An 18,178-nucleotide genomic window follows, 5' to 3' on the forward strand; every position below is an offset into this window, starting at 1 on the left:
GGAAACGAAGTATTGAGGGCGCCGTCCAAAATATGACTGCGGTAAATTTGAGCGAAGCGCAGGTACGTGTTCCATTGCTGCATAGGCCTAGCGTAACAACAAAGCGAGTGAGGACTTGGCGGACTGAAGATAAAACTGTTATTTATCAAAATTGATAATTTTCAAACAAAGGTTGAAGTCAACAGGGTCGACGTGGTTTCCAGTAGCACTTGGCTTAGCAACTTAATCAAAACTGCACATAAGTAAGTAATTTCATCTTACACAAGAGTGAGTATATTTTGCTCTTCTATTAAAACATTTATTTATTAAAAATCATTAAAATTAAACATTTTATATTTGGATTTCTATGATTTACCAGACCAAAAGCACGACGAAGAAATGGCGTTGTGATTCATTGATCACATTCGGGAATTAACATTTGTCGACGATTAGTGAAAATTTACTTAAAAGAATGCGCTGTTTAAGCGCTCTAATGTCATTAAAATGTCTAAAATCATTGTCTATAGCTATATCGCTCATTCAAAACTAACTGTAACTATTAGAATTATCAACACAATATTATATATTCTAAATACAAAAATAGACAACAAGGTACTATCTATTATGCCAATATTATGTAAATGTGAATCAATATTTGTGTACTCTCATAACTATGTATATACATCTAAAAGTTCATAATTATATTTGGTTTATTATGTGTTATATGCTATTCAAGGCAGAGGAACGAAAGATATTATCAATACATTTATTTAAATTTCTGAAGTTGTATACACATTTTCATTTGATGACTGGATATTGTCAATGCCTTCTAGAGTTTCTTTATCTTCATCTTCTTCTTCCACGCACTTTGTTTCCAAACGATCCATCATCTTATCGAGGTCATTCTTATCGTCTCTCTTCTTGTTAACTATGGAAAAAACATGGCAGAATAATGCCAACATTGTCCGATTTAGTTTTCAGTAGTAGAAGTATATTCTGTTTTATTATTTTCAACAAATATATATTTGTTGTCTGGTCAGTCATTTCTTTCTCTTTGGTGGGTGCGTCACACATCTATTCTTTAAAAACATACATAGAATATATGTAACATTTTCATTAATATATTTTTATCTATTTTCTTATATGAACATGATTATAATTTTCCTATGTTATATTTCTATAACTTAGTAGAATTACTTACCTCTATACATCTTCACTTTTCTTTGTAAGATATATATTACGAATACCAAGATCAGTACAACACATCCTCCACAAACACCTCCGATGATGTAGGCCAAATTACTTTCGTCCTTTAAAAAATTGTTTAAGTGAATACTTGAATTGTTATGCATGGTACAAGCAATACTTTGATGCCAACACGTTAAAAATTATTTGTTTAATATAGGCCTATATGTGTGTGTCCTACTTATGTGTTAACATAAGTCTGTAAAACTATTAATTTTTGGAAAAACTGTATTTTAATTTGCATCGTATTTATAATTCTGTAATTCTCAGTTGACATTTTTATTTGTGCTATTGATTGCTAAACAACAAACAATGATAACGTTAATACAATTGTTACGGTACAGTATATATACTAAATAAATTCTATAATGTTTACCTCTCCTGGGTTCTCTTTCGATTGTGGTGTACTAGAAGAAACTAAAAGAAACAGATAGAAAGACAATAATTAATATACATATGCATTTTAAAGTTGATTGGATACACTTTGGTATAACAAAGTTGAAAATCGTGTTGGCATGTTCTACAAACAATTATTGTTTGAACAACGTTAACATTTCATTGTTATTTTTGCATTCTGAATAGTACAACCAATGTCACAAACCATCCTGTTTTCTATGAAATTTTCTAAATTGAGATTATAGAGTACGTACATATGACATTTTTTATATATAGATTGAAACGAGTATATACCTGCTATTAGACAAATATACTTCTGTTACAAGCCTATCATGAATTAATTTTGTTATTTTTGGACTTACAAGGAATGTCACTGCAAATCCTTGATCCAATATCAGCTTCGGTATAGCCATCACACTTCAGACATTCCGTCTGTCCTCTCTCAGGTTGGTAAAATCCTTGTGGACATTGCTCACACACTGCATCCTTTCCGCGATACGATCCAGGAGGACAGTTTACTAAAGAAAATATACGCACAATATGTGTCAACTAAAGATAATAACAGTGAAATGTGATTGATCAAACAGACGTAGAGATAATACAGTACAATACGCCATAGTGTATATTGATTTAGGCGAAACTTACGGCAAGTTCTTGATCCAGCGTCAGTATTAATGTAACCGTCACATTTCAGGCATTCCGTCTGTCCTTCTTTGGGCTGGTAAAAACCTACTGGACATTGCTGACAGACGGCAGGCAAGTTATTATTTCCACGATACGATCCGGGAGGACAGTTCACTAAAATAAACAACAAAGGAAATGGTGTTTTCCCCTTTTCAATATTATTTCAATATCAAAATCAGAAATACACTATCAAATTTTATGTGACAAAAACAATGTGATGTGACCATAATTATGGACATGATGATCATATCAGATCATATCACATATCGCTACCATATTTGGGCATATCACTACCATATTTGGTCACATCACACAGTTTGACAGAGCGTTATATGTACAGAACACAAAACAGAGGAGCGATCAGAAACATTTTGTGAACCAAAAGATAAAGAACAACTCACCACAAATATAACCGTCGGCGTGCGCGTATTGATGGTTGGGACAGATAGGACCGTTTAAACCAGAATTGAAGCCTGTCACTTCCAATACTTCATCTTGATGTTCAAATAGTTCACCTGGACTCAGCAAGTTCTGAAGTTGCACAACTTTGTCAAGGATATCGTCAATCTTATCTTTTACCCGTTGCGCCGAATCCTGACGACTTGCAGTTACGATATCAATAGAAGATGCAGCCGTACTTTTTATTTCAAATGTTATCTGTGTAAGAAATGTTTTCCCTTGTGGATTGGACTCCTGATAGTTGAGACGTTTTACTTCAGGATCATTATTACTAATGACATTTGTAATAGTATCTTCCAAAGATGCGTTTGATGACTTAGAAGAGTCTTCTCGATAAAGGTCTATGGTTATATTGGTTGAGTATTCCGGCATCGATATGTCAAGAATGTGAAGTCTAGCAGCATTTGAAAGCACTCGTCCGTGTTCGTTCCATGCTTCGCACGTATACCATCCATCTTGGGAAAAGTCTAGGCTTAATATCTCAATACTTGAACTATTCTGCCCTTGGATGGATTCCATATCTGATGACAGCGACTTCTGAAAATACCATTGATAGTCTGCTAGTGGCTGAGCTGAGGCTTCACAAGTGAAGTATGCGCCTTCAATGTTACCATGTTCAATTTCAGTATCTTGAGGATGCTCGCTGATAAAAGGAGCGAACTCAACTGTGACGTCACATTGTAACGACGACACCGATGTCACTTCATTGGAAGCCTGGCAGGTGTAAGTGCCAGTATGAGATGCATTTGCCTGTTTTATAGTTAGTGTGTTTGAATTTATTCCCTTTAGTATTTGACCATTGAACACCCAAGCAAATGTTGGCAAAGGATTTCCAGTTGCTTGACATGCCAGAGAGAAAACTTCTCCTTCGACTGCTATTATTTTTGGTTCTGGGTGCTGGGTGATTATAGGCGCTTCTAAGCATACATCGTTAGAATCTTTCAGAAAGGCAACCTGGTCTAGTACAGTTGTCGCGCTTATTTCTGCCTCATCAGCACTTGACGAATTGTTGTTAATAAAGGTTGATACAAATTCATCGAGTTCAACAACATCTTCATAACTTGCTGTATCTTCTGAAAAATATTTTAAAGCAATCAATTCAGTCGTTAAACAGTCGTAGAACCCTTGGCAGTCCGTCAGACCACTGGAGTTATAAGTATACGTGTCCATTACAATTTCCCATTTAGTTAGAACATCACCATCAAGTAATATTTTTGTGTTGTTTGCTTTCATCTTTGCTGAATCAATAACTTTTGTTAAAGCATTTTGTTCAACTCCGTCATATTGATCGGCATCTTCTAAATCATCCATAGTCAAGTTGAAATACAGTAATGCACTGCTATTTATAACACGTGGTGTCGTTGATGATAGATTGTACAAATAGTCATTTTGAAACTTCTCTTCATTTTCTAACGCATCAGTATTAGCGGCTTTGCTGATATTGACAATCTCTAGCAGCGTTTGAAATGAACGTTCAATAAAACCCAGTATGTTGTTATAGTCTACGCACCTCTCTTCATTTTGAACGACTCTTTGATCTCTCTGAAGACTGCTGGTAATGTTGAGATCTAGTGAGTCGTTGGTTAGAGTATAAGATATTGTTTGCATAGGTGGTTGTTCAATGATGGTAGTAGTATCGCGTTTCTTTCGAAGTCCAATATGTCTCGTGTCTCTTTTTCTTCTAATTGATCTTGATATATCACCAAACAGTTCTTCCGTAATGAAGAGTGCAGCATTTTCAATAGTGTAATTCAAATTGTTGACGTCAATGAACACTTGAATCTGTACTGGAGTGGATGACAGCGTTAAGGAACAGACTATTGGAATGGTAGTAGTGTCTTCTTCAACTAGATCAATGTTAAATTGTAATTCTTCTAACTTTAAACTTTCTTCGAGTGATCCGTTGATTTGGTGTTGCTTTATGATCAGCCCTGCTTCAACATCGTTACGTATTTTGATCAATGCATCTTGAGTATTGTTGAGATTTCTCTGTAGTGCCAACACTCTGTCTGATACTACCTGATGTTTGTTCAATGCATCATCAAGTTCGATTACAGCTTCATTCAATGCTGCTTCGGCAACTGATGCAAGTAAAACAGCATTATCGAACTCTTCAATTGGTACAGCGAGGTCAGGTGTTAATTCTTGTATTAAACCAAATAATTTACTTCGTTGTATTCGGCATTGTTCGTTACTGTTAACACAATCTCCATCCGACATTTTTACACTACAAGGAACTTCTTCTGTGTTAAATGTTGTTATCTGACCCACGAACTCATTCCTGATACAAGTGCTACAAGACTGAAACATAACTGTTATCTCAACTGGTTTTAGACACTCTTCACAGCATTCACCTTTTGTATACGAAACTCGACTGCTCCTCTTTACTGAAGTTACTAAATTTATTGCCCCACCAAGATAGTTACCAGTATAAAAGTCGAAAGCCGCTTTAACAATTTTGACTAGATTAAGACCAAATTTCTTAACCGCCGTTGGGATCCAACAAATCCAGCAACAACTTGTTCTCTCATTGACAACGGTTGATTCATCTCGATCACTACAACATTCATATGGTACAGACGCATAAACATCTTCTTTATCAGTAACAATTTTACTTCCTGGTACACATACTCCACTGCATTCCTCAATTACACATACGTTGTTCAAGTTTTCTTCTAACTCCTTTGTATCGTTGCGTGCATTTTTCAAAGACTGGCGTGCACTTTCAACTGCAATGTTTGCTGCCACAACGTCTTCAACTGCAGAATCATGTTTTTGTCTTGCTTTAACAACATTAGCATTTTGTACAGCTACCTCTTCCAAAGCATCATCTAATCTTGTTGTTGCTGTTTCAACAGACTTGGAAGCTTGGCTCAGCCTTTGTTCACTATCGTCAACTGATTTCTGAGAAATCGAAATAATTTTATTTTTGAGGATTCTTCCCAATGATAATGGTCCTTCAGCAGCAATGTTACCATTTACAGATAGAACCATTGACTCGAATGAGCTCAATTCTGAAGTAGCATTTCCAACCATATCAAATAAGCCCCAAAGTTTACCAGAAAAACTAAAATAGGTCTCCATCATTTTCAGTAACATAGTTGTCTCTTGTTCGATTCCAAGGAGCTCGACATACACTGGAATACTTCCTTGCCAGTAGTTGTTGCTGGATTCAAATGTTAAACTCAATTGCGATCCAGTCTTGATACGGATGAACTTATTGAGAATCTTAGTACTAAAGTACTCTCCTGATATCCAGACGTTCTGTGTGTACAAAACTTCTACCTCTAACGATGGAAAGCAAAGAAATGATGACAGACAAACTTCGGAGAACAGGCGAAAACCTGACCCAGAAGTGCTTTCATAAGCGAAAACATGTTGTACTTCAATAAGAACTTGATTGCTGAGATTCTCTAATCGTCTGATCATATTTAGAACATCGCTTGGATGGGAATTGCTAAGCAGTACATCATTGACATTCCAGAGAGTTGTTAAAGTTAGTTTAGACTGCATACGTATTTCAGCCAAAGAGTTGGAAATTAGTTTCAAATCTTGCTGAGATAACGATGGGAAATAATTTTTAATACTGGCACTCAAATCAGCGACTACAGATTTAAGATCATAATACAAATTATCATAGCCATCAACCATCAACTGCTCAGCCATTGCATTTAGTTGGGGTGGTAGGTTTTGTAGATCATATATAATGTCTGTCATGTTGTTAAGATCAGTCGGAAGTTCAAGCTTCGGTGACAAGTTGTAGTCCACAAACACCTCTACATTAGACTGGTCTGTCTTAAGCAACCAGGAGAAAGGTGTGTTGTCAAAAACACCAAATGACGTCGATGATGCCATCCTTATTCCTCGATCAGATGAAAATGACCCATCTACCAAAAAATCTAAATAGATAACAATTAACTTGATAAGATTAGAATTATTAATATTATTAGGTTATAAAATCAGATTTTTGTTGTAAGTCGTAGGATTTTATGATGCAGTAAAAACTCACCACCAATGCTGGAGCTCAATATCGGAAGATTCGCTTGATTTGAAATGAAGTTCAATTCTACGTTTTCGCCAAGCATTCTCCAGAATAGGCTAATTTCTGAATCTCCAAATTGCTGCAACTTCCAACGTTGTACAAATAGATGACTAAACAGCTGATGAGATAAATCACCTTTTTTTACGCACAGAAAATGTTATACATCTTCCAAATTGATAAAAAAGAAATAGGCCTATAGGGTATGCGTGTGTACTTTAGGCCTACGTATGTGTACTTTAGGCCTACTTATATACGATATTGCATATTTAAATTACAAATTGCTTATGTTCACTCCACCCATGAATAAAAAAATGTAAAAAATACAAAATACCTGTGTAATATTATCGAGCGAAACGTGGATATCCCCACTACCTTCGACTTTTGCAGACACTGTGTTGTTGATATAGTAAGAGTATTGTAGATTGGCCAAAATGTTGACGTCGTCCTCATTGTTTTTATCACTTGGATCGAACAGAGAAGACTGAAATTGTGAATTATCAATTTTCCCTGGATTGAGTATATCAGATTTTGAAAACGCAAAGAAATTCACCGATACTTCAAGAGAATCATCAGGATTAATATCCATGACGTAACGTAGAATATCTCGTGAACCTTCTGGAAACACCATCATCACAGACCCAGATGTCATTTTACAAACACCCACGACAAAACAATACTTCCCTTTAAACGGCGGTACTGGCAAAGATACAAATCTGCCACCAATGTTCAACTCTGCCTTGGAGAGTAAGAAGACAGAATACTGGCTGTCACTGGTAACGGGTGCAGATGAACACCATTCGATTGATTTTACCTCAGTACCACTAAGACTCAGTGTTGACAAAGACGTTTTAGCATTCAACGGATTTATATCAGCAGATATAAACGTCATCCAGTCTGGCAAAATGTTTTCAAGTTGGCGGGTATAATTGCGATACAAAGAGTTAAACTGAACAAAGCTTTGAATATTAGCCAATGTTATATCTTTACTTTGACAGTTGTCACGTGGTGATGCCGTTGTAAAACTGCTTCGAATAGTCTGTCCGTCAAGACTAAGCGGCAGTTCGAATGTGCGTGTTGCCAGTGATACAACTCCATTAGTAGTCTCCAAAGAAGGGCTATTGCTCTTTGTCCATTCCTCGGTAGAGGCATAGTCTAGTCCTGTAGGCCTACATGTGGAATGATCCGAGAGTACAAAACATCCCGATGGCAGACGAAAGCCAGGTGTAAATCGGTCGTCAACTCTTCCCTGCGTGTTGTTCTGTAACACGAATATTTCGTCGTCGCCTGGTGTAATGAAATCGGCTGCTTCTTTTCCTCTCAAAACATATGATATCTTGACAAACCCCTGACTATCCCCGCGAATAGAACATGTACGCTTAGTTATTTTTGAAGAAAACGATAACTCATTTGGTACAATTTCCACTTTATCAGAATCTGTTACAATAGTTAAATCAAGCACTTCATTTGGTTTGGCAATGAATTCCAAATTATAAACTTCTCCTACCCAAACGTCTGGCCAATCAGGTGTTGTTACGAATCCGTCTGAGCATGTCTTTCCTGTATAACCAGTTCCAGAGCAGTCACATTGAAATCCACCTACCTCATTTTGCGATGCTCGACAATCGCCATTTACACACGGAGTTGGCGTGCATACCTGAATTTCTAAAATAGAACAAGTATATTATTTACTTTAAACACAACGTTTTTCAAGGTTATTGACCGTACGTTTTGAAACAATGTTGCTTACATTTATTGAATTACAATGTGTGCATGTACAACCAAAATCTTACCAATACATTTGGGAAAAGTGCTATTCCAAATGCCAGACAGCAGACATTCTGTAACAATATTTTCTTCAAGGAAATATCCGGAATCACAACCAAAGCTACATTCACTTCCTAATAGATTCTCGCATGGAGAAAGAATGTATCCGTTGAGGGGCGATTGAATTTCAGCACAGAGAATCTCTGTAAGATATTATAAAAGCAAGTATAACAGCTGTTTATCGCCCATTGTGGTAAATTGTTGTAATTTGTGGAAAGATACTATCTATGTGACTGTTTTATTTAAACCCAAAGCCACTGAAAGTTGGGGTGTACAGATATTCAGGGTATCTTGTCCATACATATACTAAGAAGGTTATCGTTTATTTTTCAGAATTTAAGAATCAATAATTCAATGTCTTATGACAAACCTTCGCAGCGTGTTGTACTACCACTCCACACACCGTTTGGTAAACATTCTCGCAAGTCGGAACCTATTAAACGATAGTTCCATTCACACGAAAAGGTGCACGTTTCTCCTGTTGTAAATCCGCTACATGTTCGATTTCCATAAAAAGGTACACCGATTTCAACGCAAGGGTTAGCTGTTGAAAAACATTATGATTGGAATTGAATAAAAATTGATCATTTTTTGTATAAGGTAACGTACTGTAGTAATATTTCTAAATTTGTTATGCCTTTTACGTAAAGTATGCCTGTACATCAAATTAGTGAAGAGCCTTTGATACATCTTACAATTATTTATTTAATTATTATGGTTACAATAAAAAGTGAAAAGGATAAGTTTAAGCAACAAATTTACTAGTTACCCGTGCAGTTTTTATTATCAGGATCAAGTGTCCATCCATCTTTGCAATCGCAGCTGAAGCTACCGATTGAGTTGGAACAGATTTGCCCACAACCGTCTATACCAACGCTACATTCATTAATATCTGGTAAACATAAATAAAGAGAAAATAAAATTATTGTTATTAGACTATTTTGAAAGGAAATGGAGATATTATTTAATTTGAAAGCAGAAATTGTGTGTTACTGATGCAAAAAATGTTATTACTTGTTGCAAGAGAACCAGTAACCCTCAATAGTATCTGTGAAATTGTCTGTGATTTTAGTTCTTACCTTCACAGTTGTATGAATCGTAGGCTTCATATCCTGTGTGACAAAGGCACTCAAAACTACCTTGTGAATTTGTACAAAAGTGACAGCTTGCGAAAGAGCATTCATTGATATCTGAAAAAAAAAACAGTTATTAGAATATAATTTTGTGTGTGTTGTTGAACCAATACCAATACGTTCTTTAATTTTCATAAAATGTGTTCTTTATTTTTCTTTTCTCTTTGCTTTCTTCCTACGATATGTAATAGACGCTTTTAATTTTGTTATTTAGTTCTAATTTGAAGTTTTACTTCATGTGTTTTTATACCTGTGCAGTTAGTTGTCCCAGAATATCCATCTGAACAATAACATCTAAAGCTTCCAGGAAGGTTTTCACAAAAATGTTCGCACCCGGCATTGTAGAGTTCGCATTCATCCACATCTATTTAAAATAAGGAAGTATACTTAAATGTAAATAATATAATTTCGTAATGAAAGTTTAATCAAATATCTGTGAAATGCACTGTTTTTATTGCAAGACAACATTTATGAACATGTTACTGTATTCCATTCACAATACACGAACATTTCACAGAAAACAAACTGTTTTACTTTGTTTATAAACAATGCTTTTAAGGACAGTTCGGACATTAACATGTACTGAATCCGTTATTTCATATATTAAATTCTGCCAGGACATATGTGATAAAGACGTAGTTAAGATATATCCAAATCAAAACCCATGGTTTAATAAGTCTATTTAGGATTTGATACGAAATAGAGATAGGGCTTTCAGATCAAATGATAAGGATCTATTTAGAAAATCAAAATACGAGTTAAGAAAGGGAATAAATAAAGCCAAGAGAAAATACGGCCATACTGCGTTGAAACACCGGTTCTCGTCAGATCACCGAAGTTAAGCAACGTTGGGCCCGGTTGCGTTCTGGATGGGAGACCGTCTAGAAATCGTGGCGGGTGCTGTATATACTGGAGAGTGATGGTGTAATGGTAATATTGGACTAGCATGTGATAGGCATGGTTCGAGGTTATCTGTACCATACTAATTGCATCCTTAGGCAAGATGCTTTACTCTCATTGCCTAATCTGGTAGGCGCTGCACTGCTGGCTGCCGTGGGTCCGTGGAGGGCCTAATCCGAATTTCCTCACTGAGGACAAATATTAATACAAAATACAAAAAAATACAAAAAAATATAAAAACGGGTTAGAGGAAGATATATCTTCCGGCGATTCCAGAGAGATATGGAAAAGATTAAATAAAATAACAAACTACAAACCAAAATCTGATAAAATTAACTCAAATGATGACCTACCCCAACGACTGAATGATTTCTTCAGTCGTTTTGACACTTCCCCTCTCCATCAAGACACTAATTATGAAAATGGTAATGATGTCCCGTTAGTTGTTCTTGAAGAGGATACTTGTAATGAGTTTAGTAGATGTAAGTCAAATAAATCAGCTGGTCCAGAAGGTATATCCCCTATGCTTGTTAAACATTGTTGCAAACAGATTGCCCATATTTTTACATACATTTTCAATTTCTCTCTTATATCTCAAATTATTCCGCGATGTTTTAAAGATTCTGTAATAATTCCGATTCCGAAACGTTCCCCAATCGAAACCCTGAATGATTACCGACATATAACATTAACGTCGGTTCTGATGAAATGCTTTGAACATAATAGTCCTTAATTACCTGAAGGCCAAATGTCCAATATCAGTTCGCCTATAGACCAAACCGGTCTACTGAAGATGCTGTATCGATCACTTTGCATAGGATCTTAGAGCATCTCGAACGTGATAAAAGATATGCTAGGATTTTATATATAGATTTTAGTTCAGCATTTAATACGATTGTACCGTATAAGTTACACACTAAGATGGTTGAAATCGGTTTCGATATTTCTATATGTAACTGGGTGTTAAACTTTTTAACTGATCGACCCCAACGTACTAAAGTGGGTACCATTATATCGGATAAGCGTATTATAAGTACAGGTGTACCACAGGGCTGTGTTCTGTCGCCCTTTCTTTTTACTTTATTTACATATGACTGTGTTACCTACTACAGTAACTGTCATATCGCTAAATTCGCGGATGATACTACCATTGTAGGTCTAATCAATGATGACAGTGATGAGTCTGATTATCGCAACCAAGTTAAACGAGTTGAAGACTGGTGTAACGAAAACAATCTGTTCTTGAATGTATCTAAGACCAAAGAAATGGTTGTAGACTTCCGTAAATCATATATCCAATATTTATTAATGGTATATCAGTTGAGTTTGTAGAAGAATTTAAATTCTTGGGATTTTTTATTTCAAATGATCTGAAGTGGCATATTAACACACGTAACATTATTAGAAAGGCCCAAAGAAGAATCTACTTCCTACGTAGACTTAGATCATTTGGTATAAACTCTGAAATAATGTCTTCCTTCTATAGGTCAGTTATAGAGAGTGTCATATCGTATTCTTTAACGGTATGGTTCGGTAGCGCTACCGAAGATCAAAAGCGTGACCTAAATAGAATAGTCAAGACCGCATCGCGTATAATTGGATCTGCACAATTGCCTTTGGAGAACATATTTTCGGATCGTCGGACCAAAGATGATCAATTTCATCCGGCCTCTAGTATGTTTCAGTTGATGCGCAGCGGTCGGCGATTTCGTTCTATTAAAGCCGATAAGGCACGATTTACAAATAGTTTCTTTCCAGGAGCTATTAGAGCCTTAAACATATTATGTAGACACTTTTTTTGTAATTTTTTTGTTTTTGAGTTCGTGTTGTGTCCGTTGGATATTGTGCTCCGCCAACAGAGCAAACAGAATTTCTATGTTTTTTCTTAAAACAAATGATAATAAATGATACTTGACTTGACTTGACTTGAAACTAAATCAAAATGAATAGTTTTTTAGTTCTATTTACCATTTTGACATCTACTTCCGTCATATCCTTCGGGGCAGTCGCAGTTGTTAGGTCCTGTACACTGGCCGTTGTTCTGGCACTGAGGCTGACAAACGGCTGTAAAAAAATGGTTTTACGTAGTTTACCGGAACCGTAAAAAAAGAGAGAAAGTTCAGACAACGTGATTGTTAGAGTAAGTGCGATTACTAACGCTCACGTGACTATACCAGGAAAACACCAATCGTAACGATAACGGTAAATTCGGACTTAACAATTTCGGATATAAAGCTATGTCACTATCAAACTAGTTTGACAAAAAAGTGTGATTTGTCCAAATATGGTAGTAATATTACATCATTATGGGCACATCACATTTTTTGTGACATGAAGTTTGACAGTGTAGACAGAGCTTTAAAATATCATATATATGAAAACATTTATAATGGTGTACCATGTATCATGGTACATTTTTTTGTTAAAAAAAGAAGTTAACTGAAATATCGTGTGCCATTATAACAAAATTAAGATCTTACGTATGCATTCGGTAAGCATTGAGAGTTCATATCCAGGAAGGCAACTGCATTCAAATCCACCGTAGTTGTTAGTACATATATGAGCACATCCATCAGTGTTCTCCCAACATTCATCACCTAAAATCCAAAATTATGGCATCATAACTCATTTCTTCTTTTATATAGTCATCATTAATAATAAGATGGACCTTTTAACAATGTGAAAATGGTATAACGTTTGTTTAAACGTAGGATTTTGTACGTAACGCAACGTAAGTGATAGATTATTCGAACAATCGCGTCTGATTAGTAAACTTCATTGCGTTGCCTCTCTAGTGGAAAAATAACCAAATGCCATTTTCTCATTGACGTATAGTATTATACTTACGATCATCACAAGCATCTCCTACATAAAAATCTTGACATTCACAATGATCTGGAGCCGTGCACTCTCCTTTAGCACACAGTGGAGTACAAGTAACTAGAATTATGAATTACATTGTTAATGTCGAAAATCGATTATGAACAATATAATGATATTTTATTGGTTTTCATGACTGCAAACTTTGGAAAACTTGGCATTTTCTCGAGTTTGGAAACAAAAGTTCGCCAGTTTACACTATAGTTTTAATTCACGGGAAACCATGTTGTTGACAGTCAGTATAATGATAGTTTACTACGTACCTTCACAGTCACGCCCATTTGGTGTCAACACATATCCCGTGTTACATTGACAATAGTAACTTCCAGCTGTGTTCCTGCAATGGTGCTCACATCCACCATTGTTATCCGCACATTCGTTGATATCTTTAAAAAAGTAAAAATATTATAGGGTTTAACACATTTTTTTTTCTTGGACACACCTCATTGAATGTACACAGTAATACAAGTCTAATACAGTATTAAAATAAAAAGTGTAGTACAGTATTAAAATAAAAAGTGTAGTACAGTATTAAAATAAAAAGTGTAGTACAGTATTAAAATAAAAAGTGTAGTACAGTATTAAAATAAAAAGTGTAGTACAGTATTAAAATAAAAAGTGTAGTACAGTATTAAAATAAAAAGTGTAGTACAGTATTAAAATAAAAAGTGTAGTACAGTATTAAAATAAAAAGTGTAGTACAGTATTAAAATAAAAAGTGTAGTACAGTATTAAAATAAAAAGATGCTTAATGTTAATGTTCTCTGTCAAGATTTGACCTCATTTTCATCTCATTCCTGATTTATTATACTAAACTAAAGTACTAAAGTGTATATTGCATTGTTTCAACACCTTTTAACAATCACTAATTGTGGTAATATTCAGTAATCTATACATAGAAAATAAATTGGTAAAATTGTTTATTGTTATGCGTAACTTACCAGAACACCGTGTTCCTTGAAATCCACTGTTGCACTCACAAGTGTCAGGATCCTCGCAAGTTCCACCAACGCCACAATCATCGGGTGGGCATAGTGCTATAGTAAAGATCGTTATTTAGATAAAATAAACCACAATAGCTACTCAAAAGGTTACTGATACTGTATACATTTTACATGTGTTAGAGTAAAACAACTGTAGTAGAATGCTTTATTAAAGCCAGCCAAATTAAATTCACTTATACAATTATATCAAGTATTATAATTATAAACTCACGAATTGTACAGCCTCCTAATCCATCTTCAGCCCAACCACTACAGCAATAGTAGTTTGTCGAGTACACGTTCCAATACTGGGTGCGGTATGATCGGGTATATCCACGACTTAAAGAAAATAGTATTTACACATAATCACAACAGTAATGGAAATAACAAAAAAAATGAAGAATTAATCAATTAAAAAAAAGTATAATAACACAGTTGTTAAATAATATTATACTGTAGTTTAATTCTTTCTAAATTGCCAAAACACTATAGGCCTATATTAAGCAATACAAACAAAAGAGTGCTAACGTGCCAAAAACATTCGATGATAGAGAAACATAGGCTTACTCGCAGCTTGGTCTTATTAAAAAAACGTCAAGTAGAGTCACCCATTGTATTTAATAAAAAAATTGCTGCTGCCAAATTATTTCAGAAATAATGGCTACTCATCTGACAAATTTCACATTTAGGGTTGCTGAGAATGACTTTCCTTTTACGCTGCCTTTTTGTTGAAGTTGTGAACACACAAAACACAACTCGAAATGTTAGAAACTTCAGAGGTCTATTTAGTCAATCCAGGTCAATATCAAATAATCACTATAAAATAGTCACTCATTAAAGACATACTTAATGTGTTTATTTCTTTAATTTACTTACCCATATGTTGTGCAGCGGAACAAGCCGAGAAAGCCACAACTCGTGGAACCTGTAGTTTGATGAGAGACTGAGTAGGAGACTGCACGTGAATGTCGAACAGATTCTTGCCTACTGCAGACATTGGCACTAAAATAATGTAATTTTGTTACTCAAGTGACGTTTTTTTTTTTTTTATTTGAAAACTTTAGTACAGATACCGTATTATCGGATTGAATTATATCCGTTTCCCTTTGGACACTCCAAGGAATAGAAGGATATGCATCGATGGTGACATCAAACGATTTTTCAAAGCATAGGGTACTACTATTTACACACAATTTGTATTAAATATTGTAATTACATTTATTAATAATCTAATCTAATATTTCTAAGAGATCGTTTAATTCGAATTCAGAAAAGTTAGAATTAAATTCGTCGCATAAAGTTTTGTTCGTCGCCATAGGATCTAGCGCTAAACATATGAAATACTAATCATGACACTAAGACCGCGAAATTTATCCAACAATAGTAAAGGTTGTAATATAATATAATAATAATATAACAATTTATATAGCGCACATATCCACTAAAAGTGCTCAAGGTTATTGCGCGCATGTGCAGTAAACAATATATTAGGCACGCGACCGTTTCGTTGTTGCGACGGTACTGTGTTTTTTTTTTAAACATTTTTCCGCGCTCTGTCGGTTAGAGTTATAGAAGCTTTGATCTCAAACGGATGCATATCCTTCTATTCCTTAATTTATTGACACACTCACAGCCGTAACAAAAGATATATGATACAACAACATGTTATATTGTGGTTTACAGTATTGGGCTAATTGTTATGAATACGAACACTAAGTCCACCACTGCTCCTTGAGCACTGAGAATAAGACGCTATATAAATATCAATCATCATCACCACCACCATCATCATCACTTTCAATACAATGTGTATCGATTAAGCAAAACAGGTTGTACTTTTAAACAATTATATTATAGTGAATGATGACATGAGCGCGTTTCTCTGTATACAACAAAATACTTCCTAACTTTATTTTCGCACAATCTCCTTAAACTAAAACTAATTGGTAGTTTGTCCCACTCAATTAACGTTTTTGATAACTACTTTTGCTTGCCAAACACTTAATATCGAATTTAAAGAAAAAAAGTTAACTTACCGCCCTGGGCTCGGCACAGAAATGATAATATTTACTAATGAAAAACATATCAACAACGAAAACATCATTACATCGTGTATGCAATCAATACATTTAATTGTCTGGTGTAGGCCTAACTGCCTTTTAAAAATCGAAATTTGCTTATTTATAAGCGGCAATGTACCCCGATGTGACGTTTAATATGTTGTTCTCAGCTTATATACAAACATAAAACAAACAAATCACGTGATGTTTACAATAATATATTGTATTTTAACACTACTTCCTGTTACGCTTGGTTATAGGCCTATGTTTGATTTATACATTAATAAACCTATTTTTTATTTTTAGACTAAGTGTAATCTTCTTTTATTAACTTTAATCATGTGTAAACACCTGATTGTATATTGCATGCTCACCACCACAAAACGTGAAGTGAATTTGCTAGAATGGATCAAGGTTTGAATTCCATCAACATCTTCAATATATTATATTTTAGAGAGTGCTTCAGTTATATAGGAATCATGCTGTTCTTTTTATATAAGGTTTATTTGATGTTATCAATATATATATTAAAAAAAAAGGCTGTGTTTATATATATATATATAACTCCGAGTTCGAGTCTCGGTTGGGCGACTTTTTCTCATTCTCACAGATTTCCTCTATAGATATACTGAAATTTAATTAATTAATTTGAAACGATAAAGATGAGGAAATCTGTGAGAATGAGAAAAAGTCGCCCCATCCGAGACTCGAACTCGGACCGCACCAGTTGTACGCACGCGCACCAGAGATCAAATTGATACGCCCTCATCTTACAGTATTTTTATTCAATTAATGTTTTTTGCCTGATTTGTTTATATATATATTCATATGTATATTTAGGAAATGTATTATTTAAAACTCGTACTTTCTTTTTAATACCTTTTTCATTTGTTTTATTGTTACTGATTGAAAGAAAGAAAATAAATGTTTACGTTGAATTGAATCAATCTCATGCATTATTCATGATTTCTTTCTTTCAAAACTACGAAATCATTGAAAAAGCATGACTCCTGTTTTCTTTCGTATGATAAAAATACGTGAACTTTATGGAGTTTGTCTTCATTTAACTCAGTCCAGCTCATGGAATTAATCTACCTGAAACTGAATAGGCCTAATCAATGTTTATTACCCCGATAGTCACTTATAGGGTACTTGCAGAAACCAATGTTTATCCTAATATTTGTTAGTCGGAAACTTGCACTAATCAATGTTTACCCTAATAGTCATTTATGGGGTAGAGCTACAATGTACATGATACTACTCGAAAAATTCCCCCACAGATATTGTAACATTTGATGAGTTGCTCATTCAAATGTAAAAAAAGGTAATTATTGTAAAATTCCAATTGTACTTCTTTTCCTAAAAAAATATATATATATTTTAATTTGATGATGGACATTTTGTAGAGGTGCTAAGTGCAAATAATTTAGGTAATTTCCCCATCTAGTTTTATCGTTCAAATTATTGTTTATTCTTTTCAAAATACTGGACTGATTATTTCAAATTTGTATAGTCGTAAACATAACATCCCGCGGTTTTTGTTTGGTAACGGAATGTTAAAACGTACCTTGTTGAAATCACCAACTGACACCT

At 34.7% G+C, this 18,178-nt stretch overlaps 1 protein-coding gene and 1 pseudogene across 2 annotated transcripts; one reads left to right on the forward strand and one right to left on the reverse strand.

Moving 5' to 3' along the window:
* Positions 1–272: 272 nt before the first annotated feature.
* LOC140060737 (uncharacterized) lies at positions 273–16,745 on the reverse strand. Of its 2 annotated transcripts, none has more exons than XM_072107073.1 (21): positions 16,562–16,722; positions 15,402–15,527; positions 14,758–14,864; positions 14,484–14,579; positions 13,806–13,928; positions 13,510–13,602; positions 13,143–13,259; positions 12,631–12,726; positions 10,013–10,126; positions 9,709–9,819; positions 9,399–9,521; positions 9,000–9,173; positions 8,596–8,772; positions 7,137–8,467; positions 6,773–6,923; positions 2,706–6,662; positions 2,266–2,418; positions 1,983–2,138; positions 1,601–1,641; positions 1,181–1,289; positions 273–907 (listed from the first exon to the last, which is right to left on the reverse strand). In XM_072107073.1, the coding sequence occupies exons 1-21, from the start codon at positions 16,627–16,629 to the stop codon at positions 750–752; spliced, it is 7,581 nt and encodes a 2,526-aa protein (XP_071963174.1). In that variant the 5' UTR covers positions 16,630–16,722; the 3' UTR covers positions 273–749. The 2 variants fall into 2 exon arrangements, with proteins under 2 accessions (XP_071963174.1, XP_071963173.1); XM_072107072.1 differs by lacking the exon at positions 273–907 and adding an exon at positions 915–1,058 and having other exon boundaries at positions 16,562–16,745.
* On the forward strand, positions 10,551–10,671 carry LOC140061405 (5S ribosomal RNA; annotated as a pseudogene).
* Positions 16,746–18,178: the final 1,433 nt, after the last annotated feature.

The sequence above is a fragment of the Antedon mediterranea genome, chromosome 10 (assembly GCF_964355755.1).
Source record: "Antedon mediterranea chromosome 10, ecAntMedi1.1, whole genome shotgun sequence".
NCBI classification, from domain to species: Eukaryota; Metazoa; Echinodermata; class Crinoidea; order Comatulida; family Antedonidae; genus Antedon; species Antedon mediterranea.

Coding starts and splice junctions, on each gene's coding strand:
- LOC140060737 (XM_072107073.1), bottom strand. CDS start 16,629: ATGATGTTTTCGTTGTTGATATGTTTTTCATTAGTAAATATTATCATT. Junction 13,260..13,509: donor AGGAGATGCTTGTGATGATC/GTAAGTATAATA, acceptor TTTGGATTTTAG/GTGATGAATGTTGGGAGAAC. Junction 12,727..13,142: donor AATGCTTACCGAATGCATAC/GTAAGATCTTAA, acceptor ATTTTTTTACAG/CCGTTTGTCAGCCTCAGTGC.